This window comes from Phoca vitulina, unplaced genomic scaffold, assembly GCF_004348235.1.
Source record: "Phoca vitulina isolate PV1807 unplaced genomic scaffold, GSC_HSeal_1.0 scaffold91, whole genome shotgun sequence".
In the NCBI taxonomy this organism is placed as follows: Eukaryota; Metazoa; Chordata; class Mammalia; order Carnivora; family Phocidae; genus Phoca; species Phoca vitulina.
Window position 1 is genome coordinate 619,903 of NW_022589794.1, and position 21,661 is coordinate 641,563.

Genomic DNA, 21,661 nt, shown 5'->3' on the forward strand with positions numbered 1-21,661 from the left:
ATTCCTGGAAAAAAACATATTCGCTTTTGAAAAAAGTTAAGGGATTAGCCATGGGGGAAAAAATGTAGCTTTCTCTAAGACTTATAACTGTGTTTTCTTAACAGAAAGAACATTCCTACCACAGAAAATGGTTTCACTAAAAAGTCTTCCCTCACCTCCTAGAACAGCTTTGCTGAGATGTAACTCACACACCATACAAATAAGCTTCTGCAGCCAAGTCATCTGAAGGGCTTGTTAAAAATACAGATTACCAGTCCCAAGCTTCAGAGTTTTTGATTTGATAGGTCTGGGGTAGGGCCCTAGAATTTGTATTTCTATCCAGTTCCCAGGACTAAGACTCTCAAGCACAAATTTCCGCTGTGGCCAAACAGGAGACATAACTATGAGACGTGGTGGTGTGAACATGTCGTGGCTGGAGCCATTCTGTGATACTGAGTACAGAGCCGAGAGAGGGTCTGGGAAGCCAGCCCGGGGAGACCCGACACCATGGGGCTGCTGCAGCCACATCGGAAACTGGCAGTCCCTGAGCTTGTTACCCTGCAGAATGGATTATAACTCCTCTTATTAGCCACTTCTGGTCTGTTGTTCTGTTATCTCCACCTGATAGCATCTTGAAGAATGCATTCACTTCATAGACTGCAAATACAACGAGGGAAGTTAGTCCCTATTTTTTGTTTATGTTTCCATCATCTGGAAGTGGGTCTGACACAGAGAGGGTGAATGAAGGAAGGGATTCAGGGCCAAGACTCTTCTCAAGCTTGGCCATGTATGCATCCCATTTTCAGGGTTTACACCACATGCCTAAACACCACTTCTACTAGTACTGTTACTTTAAAAAAAGACCCTTCACCTTCTGCTAAGTAAAATATTTGCAATCCCAGTTTGGATGCGTTACTCATATTTTTGTAATACATTAGGTTAAATGCACAAATACCATATTTTGAAAGCATCCATCTATGTACCATCTAGAATCCTTAGGCCAGCTATGGGCTGCATCCCACCGGCATGGTCAGGATGCCAGCTGGACCACAGCCGGTGCCTAATTGGGTCCACGGGGGTCCAAACTGTTCGTGAATAATCATGAAGTTCCCAGACCCCATTCTCACTTAGAGCTACTCCTCTCGGGTCAGGGGTGAGGCGATGCGAGGAGACTGTTTCCAAATGCTCTTAACTATATGCAAACTGAACAGATAAAGGATGATGACGCGGGAGTCTGCACCAGGGGACCCTTGAAGCCGTGGCTAATTCACGGGCACGCTCGGGGTGTGGATTACAGTGCAGGGAGCAAGCAAATAAACCCAGTAAGTGTTTGCTGATATAAAGATCAGTAAGCCTGGGCTCTTCCAAAAGTATTCAAAATGGGCTCTTTTAAGAAAGACTGCTTTTGAGATGAAGAACCTGATGCTTTATGCCCCCAGACATTTTTCTTATTTTGTACCTAAATATTATATGACAGGATTTTCTGTAATGATGCCTTATTTCTCACACCAGCTTAAACAGCCTCTACTTAGCCAGCTCCTTTTGTCCAAAACCAGGTTTTCTCTCACCAAAGATTTCCAGCTGGAGGGACTCTTCACCCGCGATGAGTAGATGATCTTTGTAACACCTGCAGTTTCTGACTCTCATGTTGCATTAAACCAATCTTCTTTTGTGATTTATATTTATGCCAGTGTTCAATTCTAGCACCTTCTCCTTCCCGTATTCTCGATTTCCTCTCAGATTCTTTTTGTCTCGATAATATCATTTTTGTAGCTAAGTCATAGGCTGTCACTTTGCATTTATGAACTGAGACATAAATTGTGCATGATTATTTTTGTGAATATCTGTAATGACTAATGCATTGATTGGATCTCTAGGGAGAGGCTTTAATGTCTTCCTAATGGACTGTCCTCACCCCACCCCTCCAAATGCCCAGATTTTTAACAATCTGCATAGGCTGGAGAGATGATGACAATTTGTCATTCTTTTTCAGGGTTTTCAGATGTGGAGAAAGGCAAGGCTATATCCAAATTGTTTGAATTTTGGAGTAATTTTAAGTTGTGGTCCAAGAGAGGAGGGCAACACGTATCTATTTTAATAAAAATGCACCTGAACGAACCTAGCCTGGCTACATAAATACTCATCCAAAGTAATAATCAGACCATCTGAGAAACGGTGCCCTTTTCTAAGGGAGGTGCCATGTGCTGGAGTAACAGGGACCCAGGACGTGGCACCAGGAGCCAGGTTTGGTATCGAGAATGTCCGACATTATGCGTTTCAGTCCCCTTACCTGTCTTACAAGTTTGCTTGTACCGAGGGGAGTAACGAGAAGACTTCATATACTCTGCATGTGTTCACGTGTTCAGGAGCACACACAGTGCTGTATCAGTGACGTCACCCTGATAAGGCGATGCCATTTCGCTGCTGTACCTGCCCGCCTGCCTCAGTTTACCAGGCTTGTTACTGTTGCAAGCTTAGTGGTGATTTGTCTACCTAACTTCTTGGAATTAGCATCCTGGCTTTCGAGGTTGATTTTTGTCACGTCCAGGAAACTTCTGGGTTTCATCTCACATAGGGGTTGGGATGTGACGCCAGATACTTGACAGAGCGTACGACGCCCTCGCAAACTCTGCAGGGCAGCACCGTGTTGGGTCTGGAGACTATCCCAGTAATTCCAACACATTCCTGCCCCTCCCAGCAACCGGACTGGTCCCAATTTCTTCGGTCAGGCATGGGATGCGGGCAGGGGGCTCATGTCAGGGACCGCGGTGCATGGAACTGGGTATCTTCCAAGGCCAGTGCACCCAGACTCCAGCACCCCAGCGCATCCGGGAAGGGAATGGACAGGGGAATGCCAGGTCCTGGCTCCCTTCTTGCTATGGCCACCAGGGGCATCCTCATGCATGCAAGGTGCTTGAGATCTCCCTCCTTACTTGCTGGTGATTTCTCTCTCTCTCTCCCCTCCAAGCCCATGTAAGTAAGTGCATCTCCGTGACAGACTCGCACAAGTGTGGTTCCCCCGTACGGCTCAGTAGCAGGTGTCACCGGGCTGCCACCGACTGTCTTTGGGACTCATAACTTTAGTTCCTTGACTCTCAGGAAGTCTTCCGACCACTTGGCCACGGCCACGGACGAAGGTGGCCTCCAGGGGGAGGAGTCGGAGCATCAGGAACAGTCTGTCCTTCTCTACGCCAGGGAGGGGATTTCAGTGCCTTCTGGGATTCGCAACAACCCCTCCACTCTGCTTTCACAGCTCTCTCTACAACGCTGCGGAGGATACACTGCTTTTAATTACAGAGAATTAAGGTCCATTTTGAGACACGTGTGGCCTCGGAGAGAATGTGAAACGTCTTACTATCAGTAATTAGCTTTGCAGAAGGGCAGCGGGTGACAGCAGGGCTGGCATTGCTCATCGCAGGTGTGAGGACCGAGTCCGGCGATCCGCTTCCAAGAAATCAGACCATCGCCCTCCAGGTGCGTGGTGAGCACTGCCCCATCACAGCTGTCAAGAAGCTAAGTGCTGGGCACGGAGGTGTATTTAGCCTGAGAACAGAAGCTGCAATTGGGGGACTATGCCGTCAAACACGCTGGAAGGAAAAATGCAAATACAGCCACGGTAGCCTTCGATCGTTGGCTGCCCTTTATCCGAGGCTTTCGCTGTGAGGCGCTGCCCGCTGTGCGTCCTCCTTACCAACGGACCCACCCACAGCCTTGAGGGGTAGCATGTTGGCAAGCGCCCAACTGGCGAGATTAAATTTTTAGGAAATGGGGAATTAACGGGACAAAGGAAAAATGATACGAATCCTTCTAAGTGAAATCACAAGTCAGAATTGCTTTACTTGTGAGTTAGGTTCTCAAGTCAATGAACAATGAATTCATACATTAAAATAAATTCTTATCGAGGGCCTAATGAGGTATGTCCCCACATGGGCTCTCTCAGTCACTAGGTGCCAGGGAGAACGAGGCCGGGTGTTTGGGCGAAGTGGGGGGCTGGGAGTGTGTGTTTCTGCTCCAGGTGACCCAGGCGGACCCCAGGTTGAGCCCCACACAGGATGAGGGGAAACTAATCTGCTAAACAAACCACTCTGAACACAGGTGCAAATTATTTCACCGAATCTCAAGTCTAAAACCAATTAAAGTGAGCCCGGTTGAACCTGAGCTGAAGCTATTTATTTTCTAAGATTAGAGAATAGTCTCGCACTTGAACTTGAAGCTGACCTTCAAGGTGAAAATTCCCAGTTCTGCCTCCAGGGAGGAAGATCCAGGGGCTCATTCACACCACCCCACAGAAGCGGGCCAGAGGAGTAAGGGGGTGTCGGGGCACGAGTGATCATCTCATTCAAAAAAGCATTTCCAAGGTTTCAAAGAAAAGATTTTTGTTATCTGAAATAAATGGAAGGTATGGCAGTGCAGAAGAAAGAATCACATTTTCAATTCAAAAGAACTTTTGAAAACAAGTTATGGTGAATTCTCAATTAATCTGTCCACCTAGAAAGTCAATGTTTTTCCCCAGCTATTGTCAAATATAGCAACAGATGGTCACTTAGTATATCCAACATTCTACATTTCCTTCTCAAAACTGGTTGATTTAAAATTTCCTATAAGAATGCTTAAAGTTTATCTATATTTCTATATCCATCCATTTTTTCTATCTATCTATCTATCCATCCATCCATCAACCCACCCACTCATCCATCCATCTATCCATCCACCCACCCATCTGTCCATCCATCCATATGTCCATCCACCCACCCATCCACCCATCCGCCCATCCATCCATCCATCCATCCGTCTATCCATCCATATGTCCATCCATCCGCCCATCCATCCATCCATCCATCCATCCATCCATCCACCCATCCATCCATCCATTTTCACATCACTGAATCTAAACCACATTGTTCTCAAATATACTTCACATAGAGCCCTTGAAGCAATCCAGAGGCCCTGGAAATGTGTCTAGTTTTAATGAAGTGATCTTACTCTGACAACACCACAGAAAGCCTCTAAATTGAGCTGCCACAACAAGAATTCCTCCGAGCTGTTGAAGGTTGGAGTCAGAACACAGTGTTGAGCTCCTGATTCCTGCTGACAGCAGAGCTCAGAGGGGTCTGTAATCTGCAAAATGCCAGACCTTTCCATTAGGAGCCTCTGGCACTTTCATCGGGGTCCAAGAGAGACTTGGCCCCCACGGGGGTTTTATGTGCTCACCTGCTGAGAGTGCATATGTAAAATTCAGGTGAGCCAAAGGCTCCGTGATGCACGTCCGACTTAGACCCTGCTCCTGGCCACCCGGGCTCTGGCCTGTTCAGGGAGCCCTCCAGACCCACCCTGCCTATGGCTCAGCTTAGCCTCCTTCTGTGCCTCTGCTGGGGCAGGGACTCTGACCTGCATTCTTCCCAGGACACTGTTTGATCCGCTGGGAAGGAGTCCATGGAGCAGGGGGGTGGAGGGTCCCTCACCACGCATCCCTCCCTCCAAGCCATCTGTATTGTCACCCAGGCCTACCTCCTGGCTTTCCCATCTTCTGTCTCTTGGTTCATCAGAACTGTGTTTATTTGTGATGGGTCCTGGCGCCCACTGGAGCCGGACTGCCGGGGTTCAAACTTGGGTGCAGACTTCAGGTTCCCCATCTCTAACCCAGGCCCCGCCTTATGAAGATGCAATGCGCTATTACATGTAAGTGCTCAGAACAGTTCTGGGACCAGAACAACCACGGAAAGTTAGGGTATCTGCCATTATCTAAATTCTAATGGCCACTGTAAATTCATGGTACATACGACAATTTCATTTTTTTCAGAACTGATTTTACGTAACACTGACATCTTATGAATGCTCAGAATTCACTGATTAAAAACTAAATATGTAATACACTTTTGATACAGCATTTTTATGTATTATAAAACATGAGGTAAATCTCACATTCACAGCATGCTGCATATTGAACAACTAGTGTCCATGTAATATAAATAATCAGCTGTAACATGCTCTCCTACTTCTTGGATTTCAGGGCCCTCCACCCCAAGTGTGACCCTTTCTTCCACTTCTTTCTGGGAGCACAGCTACTCCTGTCAGTTAGGTAGGACCATGTGATCGAGCTCCGGCGGATGGAACATGGCCGGGAGCATCGTGCATGATTTTCCAGACCGTCCTCTGTTCCGCTGGAGAGAGCTAGATGGAGGAGCCACAAGATGGAAGGAGCCTGGGTCCCTGCATCACCATGGGGAGGGGGACAGGAATGCGATGTTGGATTGTTGTACTAAGAGAAATGAATGCTGTGTTGGAGGCAGGCTTGCTCATTACAGCGGTGAGCCTTACTCTAACCAGTACAGTGGAAAGAGGACAGATTGGGGATGCTAAGCAGCTGTTCAGTCTTGGAGGTAAAATGAGGCAGGGGGGAGTTTGTGCTAGGGTGTCGGGGAAACAGTGGTGGTGATGGATGGGGAGCCGGGAGGGCCAGAGTGAAAGGCTGACATTGTGCTACTTGAATGTGACTTAAAAATAGGCCGGGGTTATAAACCTCTTCGGCAACGATTGAACCAGAGCCACTGAATTCTTTAAAATAGTAACAGACCAGCGGCGCAAAGTGGATGTTTTTAGTGCCGTCACACAGACACTGTGAGAAGTGACAGCCCGCCGCTCTCCTCCTCCTAAAAAGTGGTGAGTTAGCGTGTGACACTGGGACCTGACGTGTCTCTCCCGTCAGCATGAGACAGAGTGACCGCATGCTTCCACAACCAGGCTCACTGTGCTTACTGATGAAGGTGACGACTACCTCACATAACCAAGTCTGACGTCAAAGGGGGGAGGGTCTTCCAGTCCTGGCGTACCACCGTCCATGCTAGTCCCTCCATCCACCTACCACCCACATCGTTCCTTATCAAACTGTTTCTTGACCTCTTCCTTATGCTAACTACTTCTTAAATTTCGTCTCGTCCCAAGGAAGAACACAGAGGAAATCATCGTGGACAGTGCCCAACATGTATTACTCTAATAAACATTAGAGTATGAACCTACTAACACAGAAAATGTTCTTGTCACCATCTCAACAAATGTTGTGAATTCTACACGTGTAGGGAACACTACGGAAGTATCCAGGACGTGAACACCATGCAGCTCAGTGACCCAGCCCTGGGGGCCTTCAGACAGCACCACCATATTCTTTCTAAGTCTTACCCTGCGGGTGACCTTTCCTTTGAAAAAAATTAGATTATAGGTTGTTATTCAGTGAGATGCCGCTTGGGGGTCCCTGACCCACAGAGACATAACAATGCTCGCTGCTCTCTTTTTCACCATGTTCAGAAATCTCCCCCTAAATATCAGGCCCATCCTCGCTCAGTGAGGCGGCTCCTGCTTGGCTCATATTCGGGGTGACCACACATCTGATTTGTCCAGGACCGGACAGCTGTACACCTCTACTCATGAAGAACGTCTCATTCCAAAAAGTGACCTCACGGAAGGAATAGACTGAATTATATTCGACTCATAAATAGCCCACTGGCTGTGCCCATCATGTGATCCCCTCAGCCTGCCTGTGCTGGGCCAACTTCCTTCATCCTCACATACCCCATGAGCCTGCTTCTTTTTTCCAAGTTCACTATTTTGTGAACGGAACCACTGCCCCCAGTGTGCCCAAGCCGGGACACTGGGCACCACCCGTGGATGCTGCTCTATCACCTGCCCCTTCTCGTTGGTGATGCCTGTCCATTTACTCTCTCATTATGGCCGACATCTACTTTCCTTTTGCAACCCCCAGCATATATTTTAGGTTATAACGCGTCATCTCTTGCCTGCAATTATTTACTTATTTTTTAAAGATTTTATTTATTTATTTGAGAGGGAGAGAGAGAAAGCACAGAGGGAGAGTGTGAGGGAGAAGCAGGCTCCCCGTTGAGCAGAGAGCCTGATGCGGGATCCACCCCAGGACCTTGGGATCATGACCCGAGCTGAAGGCAGACGCTTAACCTGCTGTGCAATTATTTAAACAGCCTTGCCCGACACCCGGCCCCTTTTGTCATCTGCTGCCTGTGCTGCGGCCAGAGGGATCTCCCTGTAACACCCCCTGAGCATGGCACTCCCCGTGGCTTACATGCCAAGCCCGTAGTCAGGACCCAGGAGGTCTTAGCATGGCCTGTGGATAGATCGCAACTCCAAGCTTCTCCACAGTGGTGGCCATGCCACCACCTCAACGTGAGGACAGCACGTCTCCTTGGTGGAGATGTTGGCAAGGCAGTCTGGGGTGGCACAATGAGGTGCCCGCGGAGAGGCCAGCACCCCGAGCCTGGCCCCTGTGAACATGGCAGGTCACACGGCAAAGGGAAAGGAAGGGCGTGCCTGGAATCGAGGTTGCCCATCAGCTGGCTCTGCGAGGAGGGGATGTGCTCGGGTGGACCCAGTGTAGTCAGAGGGAGGGAGCGGGGGAGGGAGGCAGAGAACGGGGGCCGCAGAGGCGGGACCACGAGTAACTGGACAGTCGGGGAGGCAGCGGGAACATCTTGGGCATGTTAACCAATATGCCTCGGCCTCGTGCCCTTAGACACGCCTTCCGTAAGGACCCTGGGAAGTAACAAAACACCTTTGAAAAATCACCCACCCAGAGTGCAGTTTACAAGCCCAGGATCCTGCTCCCGAGGGACAGTGTGGACTTCCTCGGTTCCCACAGCTTAGTGCCTGTGACACAGGACTCACTGTCCTATCCACGGGCTCCCGGCCTCGTGCCGCATTTGGGCCACAGCGCCTTCCGTCTCGGGGGTCTACGAAGTCCACGTAACAATCAATGATGGATTGAATCCGACAAAATATTAAACACTGATTTACTCTTTTATTTTTATAAGTACTATAAATATTTTATGATTTTATTTAATGGATTTTATTGCATTTTATTATTTTGTTACTGTAGCTGTCATAATCCTGTTTGGGTTTTACAGATCTTGCTTTCACTGAGAACATTGGAATAACCTCCGGTTTCAATATTAAACGTCTTTTTCACTGGCTTTTCTCTCCCAGCTTTATTGAGCCGTAACTGACACATAATACTGTGTAATTTTAAGGTGTACAATGCGATGATCTGACGCACATATACTGGGAAACGGCCACCATGATAAGGGTGGTCCACACCTCCACCACCTCAAATGACGGTAGTGATTTCTTTCTGCTGAGACACAGGGTCTACTCTCTTCGTGGCCCTCAAGTACACAATACAGAGTTATTGACTCTAGCCGCCGTGCTGGACATCAGATCCCCAGAACTTACCCGTCTTACAACTGGAAGTTTGTGCCCATTCAGCTACATCTTTGGAAGATGGAAGACGGAAGGAAACAGACCTTCCCCCTGGAATTATCCAGAAAGGATGCCGCCCTACCTAGAACTCTGTGACTGTAGCCCGCTGAGACGCACGCTGGTCTTCTAACCTACAAAACCGTACGATAATAAACACTGTTTTAGGTCAGCACATGTGCGGTACCTTTTCAGGGCAGTGGAAACCCAACACAGAGCACAAGGGGGTCGAGACAGCCCGGCACCAGCTGCCCGGGCTCGGCACGGCAGCCGCCGGGCAGCGTGCCCTCTGGCCCAGCCTCACCGCCCGGCCGCAGGCTCCGGGGAGCGCTCGGTCCTGCCTCCCGCCAGCCGCCATCTGCCTCATGTGCCCCTGCTCCACACGGCGCCTCCCATCCTCTGCCCTCCGCTGGGGATCCTGGGCCTCCAGAACACACCGGCGCTTCCCACCTGAGAGCCCGTCCCTACTGCTGCAAACGCTCTTCCTTCCTGCCCACGTTACCGTGGGATCCGCTCACTCTCCTCCAAGTCCCCTTCTCAGTGACGCAACTGTATTCTTGTACGAATATATACATGTATGTGTGCACACACACACCTTGCTGAGAAGGCACACGGGAGGAAAACAGAACATAAAACTGCCATATACGATACAAGAGATACATGACATATAGGATATACGTAGAATATACATATATATAAGAAAATGGGATATTTACATATGTGAAACTACTATATAAGATACATATGATAATAAAATATACATGAAAAATATATATGTATAGGATATATAGAAAAGTAAAAACATCTATTTTCCTCCTCTATAAAGGAAACTCTACATAGAATGTAAATAGCTTAAATATGTGATATATTAATATGTAAGTAGGATATATATATTCATCTCCCTCCCCCCCATATATCCTGCTTTCCTCCTCTATGGAGGAATCTGTGTATGTCAAACTATATATATATATGAAATTATATGTATAGGAAATAGGATATATTCTATCTACATTTGAAGCTATATGAAAATATCTATTTTCCTCCTCTATGAAGAAAAAATTTATGAAGTTATATTTATGACAAAATAGGATATAAGATATGGCATATGTATCTCCTATAATTATTTAGTAGGATTTCCTATCTTTCTTGTCATGAACTTTGATTCGTTCATGGCTCAATCTACAGCACCTGAACAGTGCCCTGCATGCGTCAGAAATTCAGTAAATATTTGTTGAATAATTTATGTTTATACCTAAGACTAGGGGGCGCCTGGGTGGCTCAGTCGTTGGGCGTCTGCCTTCGGCTCAGGTCATGATCCCAGGGTCCTGGGATCGAGCTCCACATCGGGCTCCCTGCTCAGCGGGAAGTCTGCTTCTCCCTCTCCCACTCCCACTCCCCCTGCTCTCGCTGTCTCTCTCTCTGTGTCAAGTAAATAAATAAAATCTTAAAAAAATAAAATAAAAGACTCTTTGTTGGACTGGTTACAAACATCCTAGTATGGTTTTAATTTTGCAATCTATATGGAAGACTCCATAATATCTTCTGAACTTTGGGTCTCTAAAGTCTTCATCTGTTTTTTTAAAAAGACCATTTCCATGGAGAGAGGTGGCTGGCTGTGACCCCAGGCTGGGCTCCCCTGTGTCCTGCAGCTGTGCATGACCCATGTCTAAGCCTGCTGGAGAAGCTTCTCTGGAATGGATCTCTGGGCCTCCATCCGGGTGAAGGTACCCCGAGAAGTGCTGCTCAGAGGTTGGATGGTCCGGACTTGGGATTTGGGACAGGCTGATTAGCTCATGGATGAAGCCCACCGCCTCCAGCGTGCGAAATATGGCCCATCAGCTCTACTGGGAAAGGCCCTGAGCTTGGTTTTCCTTTTGGTCACAAACACGCACTATACCTCCTGGTACTTTTCTTCTCTCTCTTCTTGAATCAAAGACCTTCTTCCCCTCGGGGGAAAGACAGCAGAAGCTTCTGTAACTCACCCTAAAATTAAAGTCAAGACTCTACATCAAGCTCTTGTGAGACAGGAACTCTGGTAGGACTCTGAAAAAAAAAATAATTAAAAAAAATCCCTTTTGGAGAAGTATAACCTCTAATTTTGTGTTTTACGTGTACATTTTTGCCACCTTTCCCCCCCATCCATTTACCTCTGCAGACGCAGAAGGCAAGGGGATGCTACTGGGTTGATACTAATTATCCAACACCCCCTTCAGTAATGAGAGTTTCTGATCTATGTCGGGGGTTTATTTCACAGCAGGTGTGGGGGAAGCTCAGATCCTTTCAAAATGGGATGGTCCAGCTGACGTCTGCCTGCCCCGGTTTAGCACCGATGGAGGTTGGACTCCTAAATCATCAGGCAAAACACTACCGTTCTAGCTCTGGGTTTAAAAAAAAAAAACAAAACAATACAACAGCTTTGTGCCAATTACACACATTCGGTATATGATACACAGTGTATAATTGCCTGACTGCTGAGTTAGAGGGTTTAGAATGAGTTATGGCCTATATCTCATGCCTTAATGCACCTGTCGTCAATATGTTTTCCTTCTTCACATAACAGTGTGTTTGTGGTCACAGACCTACAAGTCAAATAAGTAACTTCCATCCCAGAAATGGAGGGGAATCAGCAAAGCTCCGCCTCACAGGACTGTTAAGACTCCCAGAAGCTACTATGCCTGCAATTTGGGCTGCCGCCACCAGGTGGTGCCCATTCAGCAACCTGTGGTTCCTAGCAGGTGTCTGGGTCCCGGTGTGCGTCTGACGAGTCCAGCTGATGCATCCAGGTGTGTCCAGCTGACGCACCTGAGCATTCGGCAACCAATACCTCCAAAACCCCACTTTACTGAAGTAGCCCATCAAACACAACCTATGTGTGCTAACAAAGTCCACTTAACCAGAAATACCTCGGAAGGGAAATGGGGGGTGGGATACCTTGTACCTCACTAGATGTCTCTCAATATTTAAATACAAATCTAGGTTTGTTTTGCCATTCACTCATTCACTCAGCAAATAACTACCACATGCCGGGCCTTCCGTTCAGTCCGGACTTACAGAAATGCATCAGACAGGTCTCCAGTATAGAATTTTTCCAAATCCTTCAGTGGTGCTGACGCATAGATAACTTAGGATATGGACGGTCCAAGCCCAGGACGGTCACATCTTACTACAGAAAGGCCAAATTCACCCATAGTGAAAATGACTCTCGAAAATCTTTTAAATTGAAACCCTTTTGGCCATGAATGCATCCTTTGACTTCTAACGTCTGACTTCTGTCATTTTAATCTTTGAAGCCTTGGAAGTAATGGCTGGTGCTCAGTCCTCCTGCTGAGTCTAATTGCCTACCCATGTCTGCAAAAGGGATGCTCACCCCAAGGCTTCCTGTTCCCATGTAAGCTACAGAGAATCCCAATTAACCGTCACACTTCTTCATTCAGGCAGGAAATGGAAAGCATGGAGTAGCAATCAGGCTGGATCCCTTTCCTGCTCACCTCACCCCTGTTTCTGGCCTTCCCATCTGGAATGTTCTCTCTACAGCCTTCTCAACATACCATACTCTGAACTGGATCAACAGAGCCGTTTTCATACAGTTCTAAATACTATCCATCAACTCAATGTCTATCATCCCTCCTGGGGCCTGGAGGGAGTTCGGCCCACCGTCCTTGGGATGCTTTCGCTTTTTTGGATGAAGGTCCAGGGAAATCCCACCATACAGTAAGTAAAAGGGCATCTCCTCACCCAAATAGAATGGTGCTCTGGGTTGTTTACTGATTTTTTTTCCTACCGAGCAGAAGTTTCTCTCTGACATCAGAATCCTCTCTGTGATGACCCAGAGAGAGGACGCTCTTCACCCAGGTTCCCTGTGCAACTTCCTAAGACCCTTTCTTCTGCACAGCTATTGGCAGAGAGCCCACGAGACGGCAGGTGCTGCTCCAGGGGCTGGGAGACCAGCAGTGACCCAACCAGCAAGCCCTTGTCCTCGGAGAGGCGGACAGTGAACAAATGAACGAGGAAAAATGCAGTAAGATCATGGGGATACGTTCCATGAATAAAAATAAGGCAGAGGAGGGGATGGAGGTCAGGGAGGAGGGGGGCATCTGAGCCGAGCCCCGGAGGAAGCAGGGGGTGAGAATACCAGTGAGGAGGCTTGTGGAAGTCCACTTTCCCTCCGAAGCGTGGCCCCGCTCCACCAGCTCCAAGCACAGCCTGGGAAGAACCTGTGCAGACGTTCTCGAGGTTCACGATGCGGCTCAGGCAGAGTCCTACTTACAAGGCGAATACACGAGTGATCAGAATGTAAGATTCACTTCCCGGCACAACGCAGAATCAAATCAGCCGTGGGAATGTCACCATAGAAGAAACCGAGGAACAGAGAGACGAAGCATCTAGCCCTGGTCCTCATCTCCAGGTAAGAGAGCCAGAATTTAAATGCAGGCAGCTTGGCACAAGAGCCCACACCCTCAAGTGCCCTGCATGCTGTTCCCGTGCGGCGACAGTCAGCGAGAATGCCATAGCGGCTGCCCGTCCCAAAGGGGCATGTGCTGCAGACCCCACCACCCCCTATCGCTTCACACATTTGTCATCGCCTGGATCTCATATTCGGCTGGGCTTGTGATCCTTGGTCTATGTGCTCCAGGATCCTTTATGTCAATTCTATGCAAGTGGGCGTTGTATGGGGAGGAATGTGGTTCCTTCTAGGTCTGAGGTGACAAAGAACTTTTGCCTTTTTTTTTTTAAAGATTTTATTCATTTATTTGAGAGAGAGAAAGAGCATGTGCTTGCACAAGCAGGGGGAGCTGCAGAGGGAGAGGGAGAAGCAGGGTCCCCGCTGAGCAGGGATCCCGATGTGGGGGCTTGATCCTGAGACCCTGGGATCACAACCTGAGCCGAAGGCAGATGCTTGAGGTTTTATCTCTTATGCCCATGATTGGTGGTGTTGCAAGGGATTCCTGCGCCGATGTCTGAACGCAATAGAGACACGTGCTGAATTCTACTGAGGACGTGTGCCACGGGGCTGGCGCCGTGATGGACATTTGCTGATGCCGCTCTGGGCTCACCCAGGGTGGAGAGCAAGGTTGGCTTCCACCTCTGACCCATTTTGCCCAATTTCCCCAGCAGACAGAATCTCTGCTTGTCCTGATTTTGCCTCCCAAAGAGGAACGTGATCTAAGCAAGAGCATTTGGACAGAAATGTCCAGGAATCGATGCATGCCGTTTCTCCCAGAAGTGTATTTCCTTTAACAAAGCATTGCAGGCAGACGTTAATGCTCGATCCAACAGCATGAAATTTCGCTGGAAAGACTGCAACCATCCATGGAGGAGTTATTTCTGGCTGGGAGCACAGGGTCTCCAAATGCCCTGTGAGTCATCACCCATGGAGGAAAGGCCTGCGTGGAGTCTCTGAGCAGAGATGGGTTCTCCTCTGTAGGAGGTGGATGGTGAGCGCATCTGGCTCTGCGGCCGTCCCGCCCCGCTCAGTGCCACTCAACTCAGCCATGTACAGCCGCGGGCAATAATGCATGCATGCGCATTCCCGATCCTTTTGCACGGCAGGCATCGTGCACCAAACCCCGTCCTGGCGGATGAGGGATGGAGGCAAAAATGGAACGGGACTTGGACCCGGGGACCACACATCTTGGTTTCTGCAGACGTGTCAGAATTCCGCGTGTGCGGAGCGGCATGATGCGCAACAGCCAGAAGACGGAAGCAGCCCAAGGGTCCACTGATGGACGATGCAGGGACCAAGTGTGGGCTGTCCACGCGGTGGCATGATTCGGCCCTAACAAGGAAGGGGATTCTGACACTTGCCACACCACGGATGAACCTGGAGGACAGCATGCTGAGTGAGAGGAGCCAGCCACCGAAGGACAGATACCGCACGGCTCTATTCCTCGGACCCACCAGAGGACGTACATTCACGGAGGCAGACCGAAGAAGGGAGGCCGGCAGGGGCTGAGGGGCAGGGGCAGGGGGGCTTGTGTTTAGTGGGGACAGAGCTTCAGTTCTGTAGGATGACCGGAGTGCTGGAGGCGATGGACAAGCTGTGAATGCTCCTAACACCCCAACCTATATGCTTAGCAGTGGTTAAGACAGTGCATTTTATGTTATTTGTATTTTGTCACAATTAAAAAAAAAAAACAAAAAACCTCTCATTGTCTCAATTTTCTTATGCAGAAAAAAAAATAATACTTATTGCTACTTATTGCATGGCATTGTTGCGAGGACCAAAGACGTGGATGCTGGTCTGCTCTGTAAGGAGCGCCCAATACACATTCAAACGCCGTTTCTATTATTGGGGTAACACGGCTACCGACTGTAACCCGTAGCGGGAGTCAAGGGCCCCCCAGCAATGCTGAAAGGACGCTTTATGTTTAAAAACTGACAGACACAGAGGAAAATGGCTGGAATCTAGGAGTTGGGCCTGTGTATGGGGAAGAGAAGTGTTGTTGCCCATAAACCCGAACATTGGTTCTCAATCAAGCGATAATAAATTCTGGCCTTAGGAAGTCAGTTTCAGGCAAGGAACACCGTTATTTGGCGTCCAAACAGAGGATAAAAGAAACAGTAGCTGAGGAAAGCCCCGCCGCCGCCCCCAGGCTGTCTTCCTTCCTTCCTCTCCTGCCCCACCTTCGGATGCATCCCCAGCACCTCACTGAGGGGTTCACCCCACTCAGCAGCTACAGATTCCTAATGTCCTGATGTGGGGACTTCCTTGCTGACCAGGCGGGTTGAAGAAGGGCTGAGCTGGGAGGTCCCGCTGGGCCCCGGAGCCTCAGAGGGCTCAGTTCACCCACACAGGTGTGTCCCCCACAGCAGGGCGCTGGAGGCTTCACGCCCCTACCCGGCAGGTGACAGGGTTCCGCGGCTGAGCTGCTTCTCCCCGGCTCGTCCCCCCCTGCAGGGGACCCAGGTCCTCAGTGGGGGCAGCGGGGACGGTGAGGAGCCTTAATCCCTACTAACGCCCGTTCCTTCAAGGGCTATTTACACGGCCATTTGGCTGAACTCCTGGGGAGAAGCCACCAAGCTGCCCCGAGGAGCAGGACCACAGCCTGGGGGTGACGACAGGATGAACGCCCCCCTGCCCCCCGCCCGCAGCGGCTCCGTGCGCACCCACGGCTCCCTCTGGTCCGTGGCCCCACCGGGAGCAGCCGACCGGCAGGTGCACACCCAGCGCCACACCAGGGAGCCTGCCCTCTCCCTGCCTCCCGCTCATCTACGCAGCCCGACCCGCATCTCCCCGCGTCCCCTTAGAGGCCGGCGGCTCCCTTCTGCTGGGACCAGCCTTGGGAGACCCTGTCAGCTCCCAGCTGGTGTGTCTGCTGGGCCCTGAGCTGGGGGGCACCGCACGGTGGGGAGGCAGGCTCACCGGGTCCAGCTGGGACAGCCTGGGGGACAGTCGGGGCGCGGCGGCGGCACGGGGCGGGTGCCAGTCTATGTAGGAGCTGCCGGCGAGCGCCTGGGACCAGAGCGTCTCGGGTGACACCCCTGCCCGGCTGTCCCTCTCCCATGCTTGCGACACGGCAGCGCCCGCGGCACCACTCTGGCCGTTCCTGCGACTCCCTCACCCCCAAAGCTCTCCGGTCCAGCGTCTCCAAAGCCCACCCCCCTGCCCGCCTCGCCTCTGCAGATCATGTGCTTGGGTGATGAGGCTTTGGGCACTCAGGGGTCAGGGTGCTGGGGCTGCGGCGCTGGGCTCGGGGGTAGGGGGCCCCTGAGTGGGTCCCCAACAGAGCCGGTCCCAGGACTGGCCTGGGAGGTCTGCTCTCCTTCCTGTGGGGTTCCAGCCAGGCCCCAGGGACCCTCTCCTCCCACGGGGCAGCCTGTGAGCGGAGAAGCCAGAAGCAGCTCTCTCTGCAGGTGGGGGCTGAGGACAGAGACAGAGAGAMGGAGACAGAGACAGAGAGACGGASACAGAGACAGAGAGAGAGACAGAGAGACAGAGAGAGACAGAGAGACAGAGAGACAGAGACAGAGAGACGGAGACAGAGACAGAGAGATGGAGACAGAGACAGAGAGATGGAGACAGAGACAGAGAGACGGAGACAGAGAGACAGAGAGAGAGAAACAGAGACAGACAGAGAGACAGACAGAGAGACAGAGAGAGACAGAGAGAGAGAAACAGAGAGACAGAGACAGAGAGAGGTAGAGAGACAGAGACAGAGAGACATAGAGACACAGAGAGACAGAGACAGAGAGAGACAGAGATATAGACAAAGACAGAGATAGAGAGACAGAGAGAAAGAGAAAGATAGAGAGACAGAGACACAGAGAGAGACACAGAGAGACAGAGAGAGATAGACAGAGACAGACAGAGAGAGACAGATAGAGGTAGAGACAGAGACAGAGAGACAGAAACAGGGAGAGATACAGAGAGAAACAGAAAGACAGAGACACAGAGACAGAGAGATACAGAGACAGATAAGACAGAGACAGAGAGAGACAGAGACAGAGATACAGAGATAGAGAGAAAGACAGGGAGAGATACAGTGAGAAATAGAAAGACAGAGACAGAGAGATATAGAGAGACACTGACAGAGATAAAGAGAGAGATATAGAGAGTCAGAGGGAGAGGAGGGGCAGAGAAAGAATGTCCTCAGGATGTCTTTTGAAGTTCTGAATAAAACCACCATAAACGACTCCTGACTCTGGACTTTTCAATTACATCAGCCAACAACATTTTTTGATTTTTTTTTTTAAACTGAAGTCGGTGTGGGTGGGATTTCCTGTTATTTCCAACCCCTAAGAGTCACAACGGATATTACTGCTGACATCCGAAATGCATCCATTAGAGACCGTTGCCTTTTGAAGACCCGGCCTCCTTGGGAAGCATAAGCTAACACGCCTTCATGTGATTTACAATTCAGTGAGAATGCCTCTTCCAGTGGATTTCCTGCGAGGAGGTTTCGATACGGACGGGGCAGAACACACAGGCTTACCCCGCCTCTGGCTGGAAAGGAAGAAAGAGCAAATAACAATGAAAAGACTGGAGCTTTAAAGCAGACCACGCCGTCAGAGGCTTTCAGGAGTGCAGGGGGATGTGGTTCTTCTCCAAGGACCCCTGGGCTTTCTGTCTGAAAGGTGTCCGAAAGACACCGAAGTATTATAAATACCAGGGAGTCTCCCAGCACCTGTGATCCCAGGAGCTGCACAGAGACAGCCGCGTGGGCTGTGGGGTCTGACTTTTAGGCTGCGTGTCCATCTGCGGGGCTGCAGGTGCATGCGCTCGAGCTCCCATGTTTCTGCAGGTGATTTTGTGAGTCCCGGGATCACTGGAGTCAATCTGGACTCCCTAGGGCATAGCGAGAAGTGTGGACTTCTTTGCTGACTGGTATTACCGGCCTAGCCCAGACTGCTCTGCACAAAAGGAATCCGTTCCCAGGAACGTCCAGGGAAAGTCCGGCATGGTCTGGAGGGACTTGGGCTCTCGGGTGCTGTGGTGAGGACGTGGCTTCCCCGGAGTGGCTCCGGCTTCTCTGTTGGTCCCTTTCTGGAGGTGGTGCCATCTGGTCACCGCAGGACGTCTTGTCAAGGGGGGTTAGCAACCAGAACAAAAGGAGGGGACCCTTCTTTATAAGACTTAAAGCCTGACTCTCCAGATGGCGCCTCCGTGGCTAGCATTGGGACCAGGTCTCTCCCGGAGCCAATGACGGCGTCTAAGGGACACAGTGCTTTGTGGCCTCCCCGGGTCACCCAGCCATCAGAAGCTGGGGTGGACACGGCACCATTTATGTTGCACAGATTAAGTGCCAAACACAGAGGAATTTTCTGGAGAAAACATCATTGCTATTAGAAGGAGGGCAAGTGGAGGCTGGTGAGAACACGCTCGAACGTCCTTCACAGGAATCCGCAGTCTCTCCTGTTACAAGAACGCGTCTCCCCACCCTCGTTCCCGCCGTCCCCTCGGCCTGCAGTGCGTTTCCATGTTGTGTGTCATCTGGCCGACCGCGGGCAGACCCATCCTCAGTGTCTTGGTGTGAGTATGTCCACAAGAAGGCTTTCGCGATTCAACAACACGCTTTCTCATCTTGATTACTGCACCGTTCACTCATTCATTCACCACACATTTGTTGAGCGCGTACTATCTGCCCAGGCTTGTAGGTGACGGGGCACAGCGGCGAAGGAAGAGAACCAAACAGCCCTGCCCTCCCAGAGCCTATATCCCCATGAGACAGACAATAAACCAAGTAAAATAAAAATATATATGTGAAAATACAGGAATATATATTGCACACATATAACTTAGATGAATAAATATAATGGATAAAAACCGAGCGGGGCTGGGGAAGACGGTGCTGTGGAAATGTGCGACAACTTTACCAACACTGCCCAGGAAAGGCTGGGGAGAAGGGGAAACGAGGGACCCCACAGCCCTGCAGGGAAGGGGGTTCGGAGCAGAGGGCCCGGGTGCCTGAACCGTCAGAGGAAAGGCAAAGACTCTGGTGTGGCTGGGACCGAGAGAACGAGCGGGAACGTAACAAGAGTGAGGTCAGAGATCAGGCAGGTGGGCAGATGGGCAGGACTCAGTGTCCCCGCAATCACTCTGGCTTCTCCTCCGAGACGGGAGGGAATCGTGTGGACGTTTGCGAGCCGAGGAGGGACAGCATCAGCCTGACATTTTGATCCCTCTTGCTGCCGCACTGAGAACAGACTACGGGGGAGAGGAGGCCACTGGGAAGCCCACAGGGAGGTCGCTGCCCGGGGCTGGGAGAGAGACAGGAGTGTGGGCTGGGGGCTGGCAGGACGGCCTGGAGGAGGGTTGGGTCCGGGACACGTTTGGAAGGCACGGCCAACAGATTTGCTGGAGGACTGCACGTGCGGGGAGAGAGAGATCAAGGGTGAGCCAAGATACTGGTGTGGGCCCCGGGGAGGCCCGGCCTGCCCTGCACGCCCCGCAGAGGGGATTCTGGAACAGGGGCGAGGGGTGTGTCACGATGCCGACCTTCCTTCCCACCTCTGCCTTCTCTCCAGCCAACCGCAGGACAGGGGCTGTGCCTCTGACTGTGGTCCTGCCGTCGGAGGACCTAACACCTAGTGGGGATTCAGTCGGCGTCTGTCCACTGCTTTCTGGGGGTGGACACGCTCCCTGGAGTTCCCGGCAGGGCAGAGGGCTTAGCAGCTCCCGTCCAGCACCAGCAGGGTGACCGAGCTCGGACTGCTGCTGGGACCCAGAGGGAAGGGGTCGCGCGCACCTCCAACCCTCCCGCCGTCCCCAGGTTCCGAGGAGGCGCCAGGCGGCGGCAGCGCGACAAGGCCATCCCCCGCTGAGGGCGGCGCTGCAAGGTGCCCCGCCGAGTGCCCCCACCGACGCATGTTCCCGCACGCCTCGGCTTCGCCTCATCTGTGCATCCCATTATAAGGAGAGAGAAGAGGCCAGGAAAGAAGGAGTCCAGGGAATGTAAATGAAGGGCTGCCCCCCACGGCCCCCCAGCTGCAGAGCAGGCCTGGGTTGGCCGGGGGGAGTGGGGACCAGTCTTCTCTTCCTCCCTCGGCCAGGGCTGTCCGTCGCAGGGCGGGTGACTAAGTGCACGCTTGGCCCCCACACTGACCCTGCACACACTCTCCCCGCTAGGCAAGCCTCCAGGGCACGGCTGCACACTCGCCAGACTGGGTCTGGCCCCCCTTCCCGGCCCCTGCAGCCCTCCCCGCCCTCCCCAGGGGCTGGGACGAGGCCCCAGGCACTTGGCAAACATGAAAGGTCAGGAGCTTGGCAGACCTGGCTCAGCCTCCCGAGTGGTTCTGTATCCCGATCAGGGGAGGGTCTCGGGACACCAGCGGGGGCACCACGGGAATGGGCTGGGAGGGGGCCCAGGACCCGCAGCGGTCATGGCCACGGACTCCCGGGGCGGGGCCGGGGGGCGTCCACTTGCCTTGATGACGTCTTCGTCGGACGACCGGCACTCCACGGACGTCAGCAGATCTGTCACGGCGCCATCCTCCTCCACCGACACCACCTTGACCGGAACGGCCACCGTCTTCCCCGTGAGGATGGCGGTGTTCAGGATCTCCGCCTCCTGGAAGACAGACACACCTTGGGGTCACACACCTCCCCCTGTGCGACGGCCTCCCTGCCTCCCCACAAGGGACCCCAGCGCCCGCACCGCCCAGACTCAGGAGAACAGGATGGGGAGGGGCGGGAGCAAATTCATGATTCGTGCCGAGTCTGGCCAGGCTCTCCACCTGCCATTTGCCTGCTCAACGCCTCCTCTGTCGCTCAGCTCAAGGTGTCCCCTGGGATGTCCCCGCTTGCCCTCGTTATTTGCTTCCAGACCCCTCAGAGCCCAGGACACACAAGCACGGAATCTCCTCTGGGGCATCCGACACCGTTGCCGTCTTACTTAGAATTATTCGGTTGGCGATCCCTCTTCCAGGCTGTAAGCTCTGTGGGGCTGGCCTGCCTTCTTCCCCCCCC

General features: G+C 51.5%; 1 protein-coding gene across 3 annotated transcripts in view; it reads right to left on the bottom strand.

Annotated features, from left to right (window-relative positions):
• TMEM132D (transmembrane protein 132D) overlaps positions 1-21,661 on the bottom strand; it is a 547,440-nt gene that overhangs the window by 61,914 nt on the left and 463,865 nt on the right. For all 3 annotated transcript variants that reach the window (XM_032396310.1, XM_032396311.1, XM_032396309.1), the window contains exon 5: positions 21,120-21,263. In XM_032396310.1, coding sequence (XP_032252201.1) covers positions 21,120-21,263 — 144 coding nt within the window. The remainder of the gene's footprint in view (positions 1-21,119; positions 21,264-21,661) is intronic.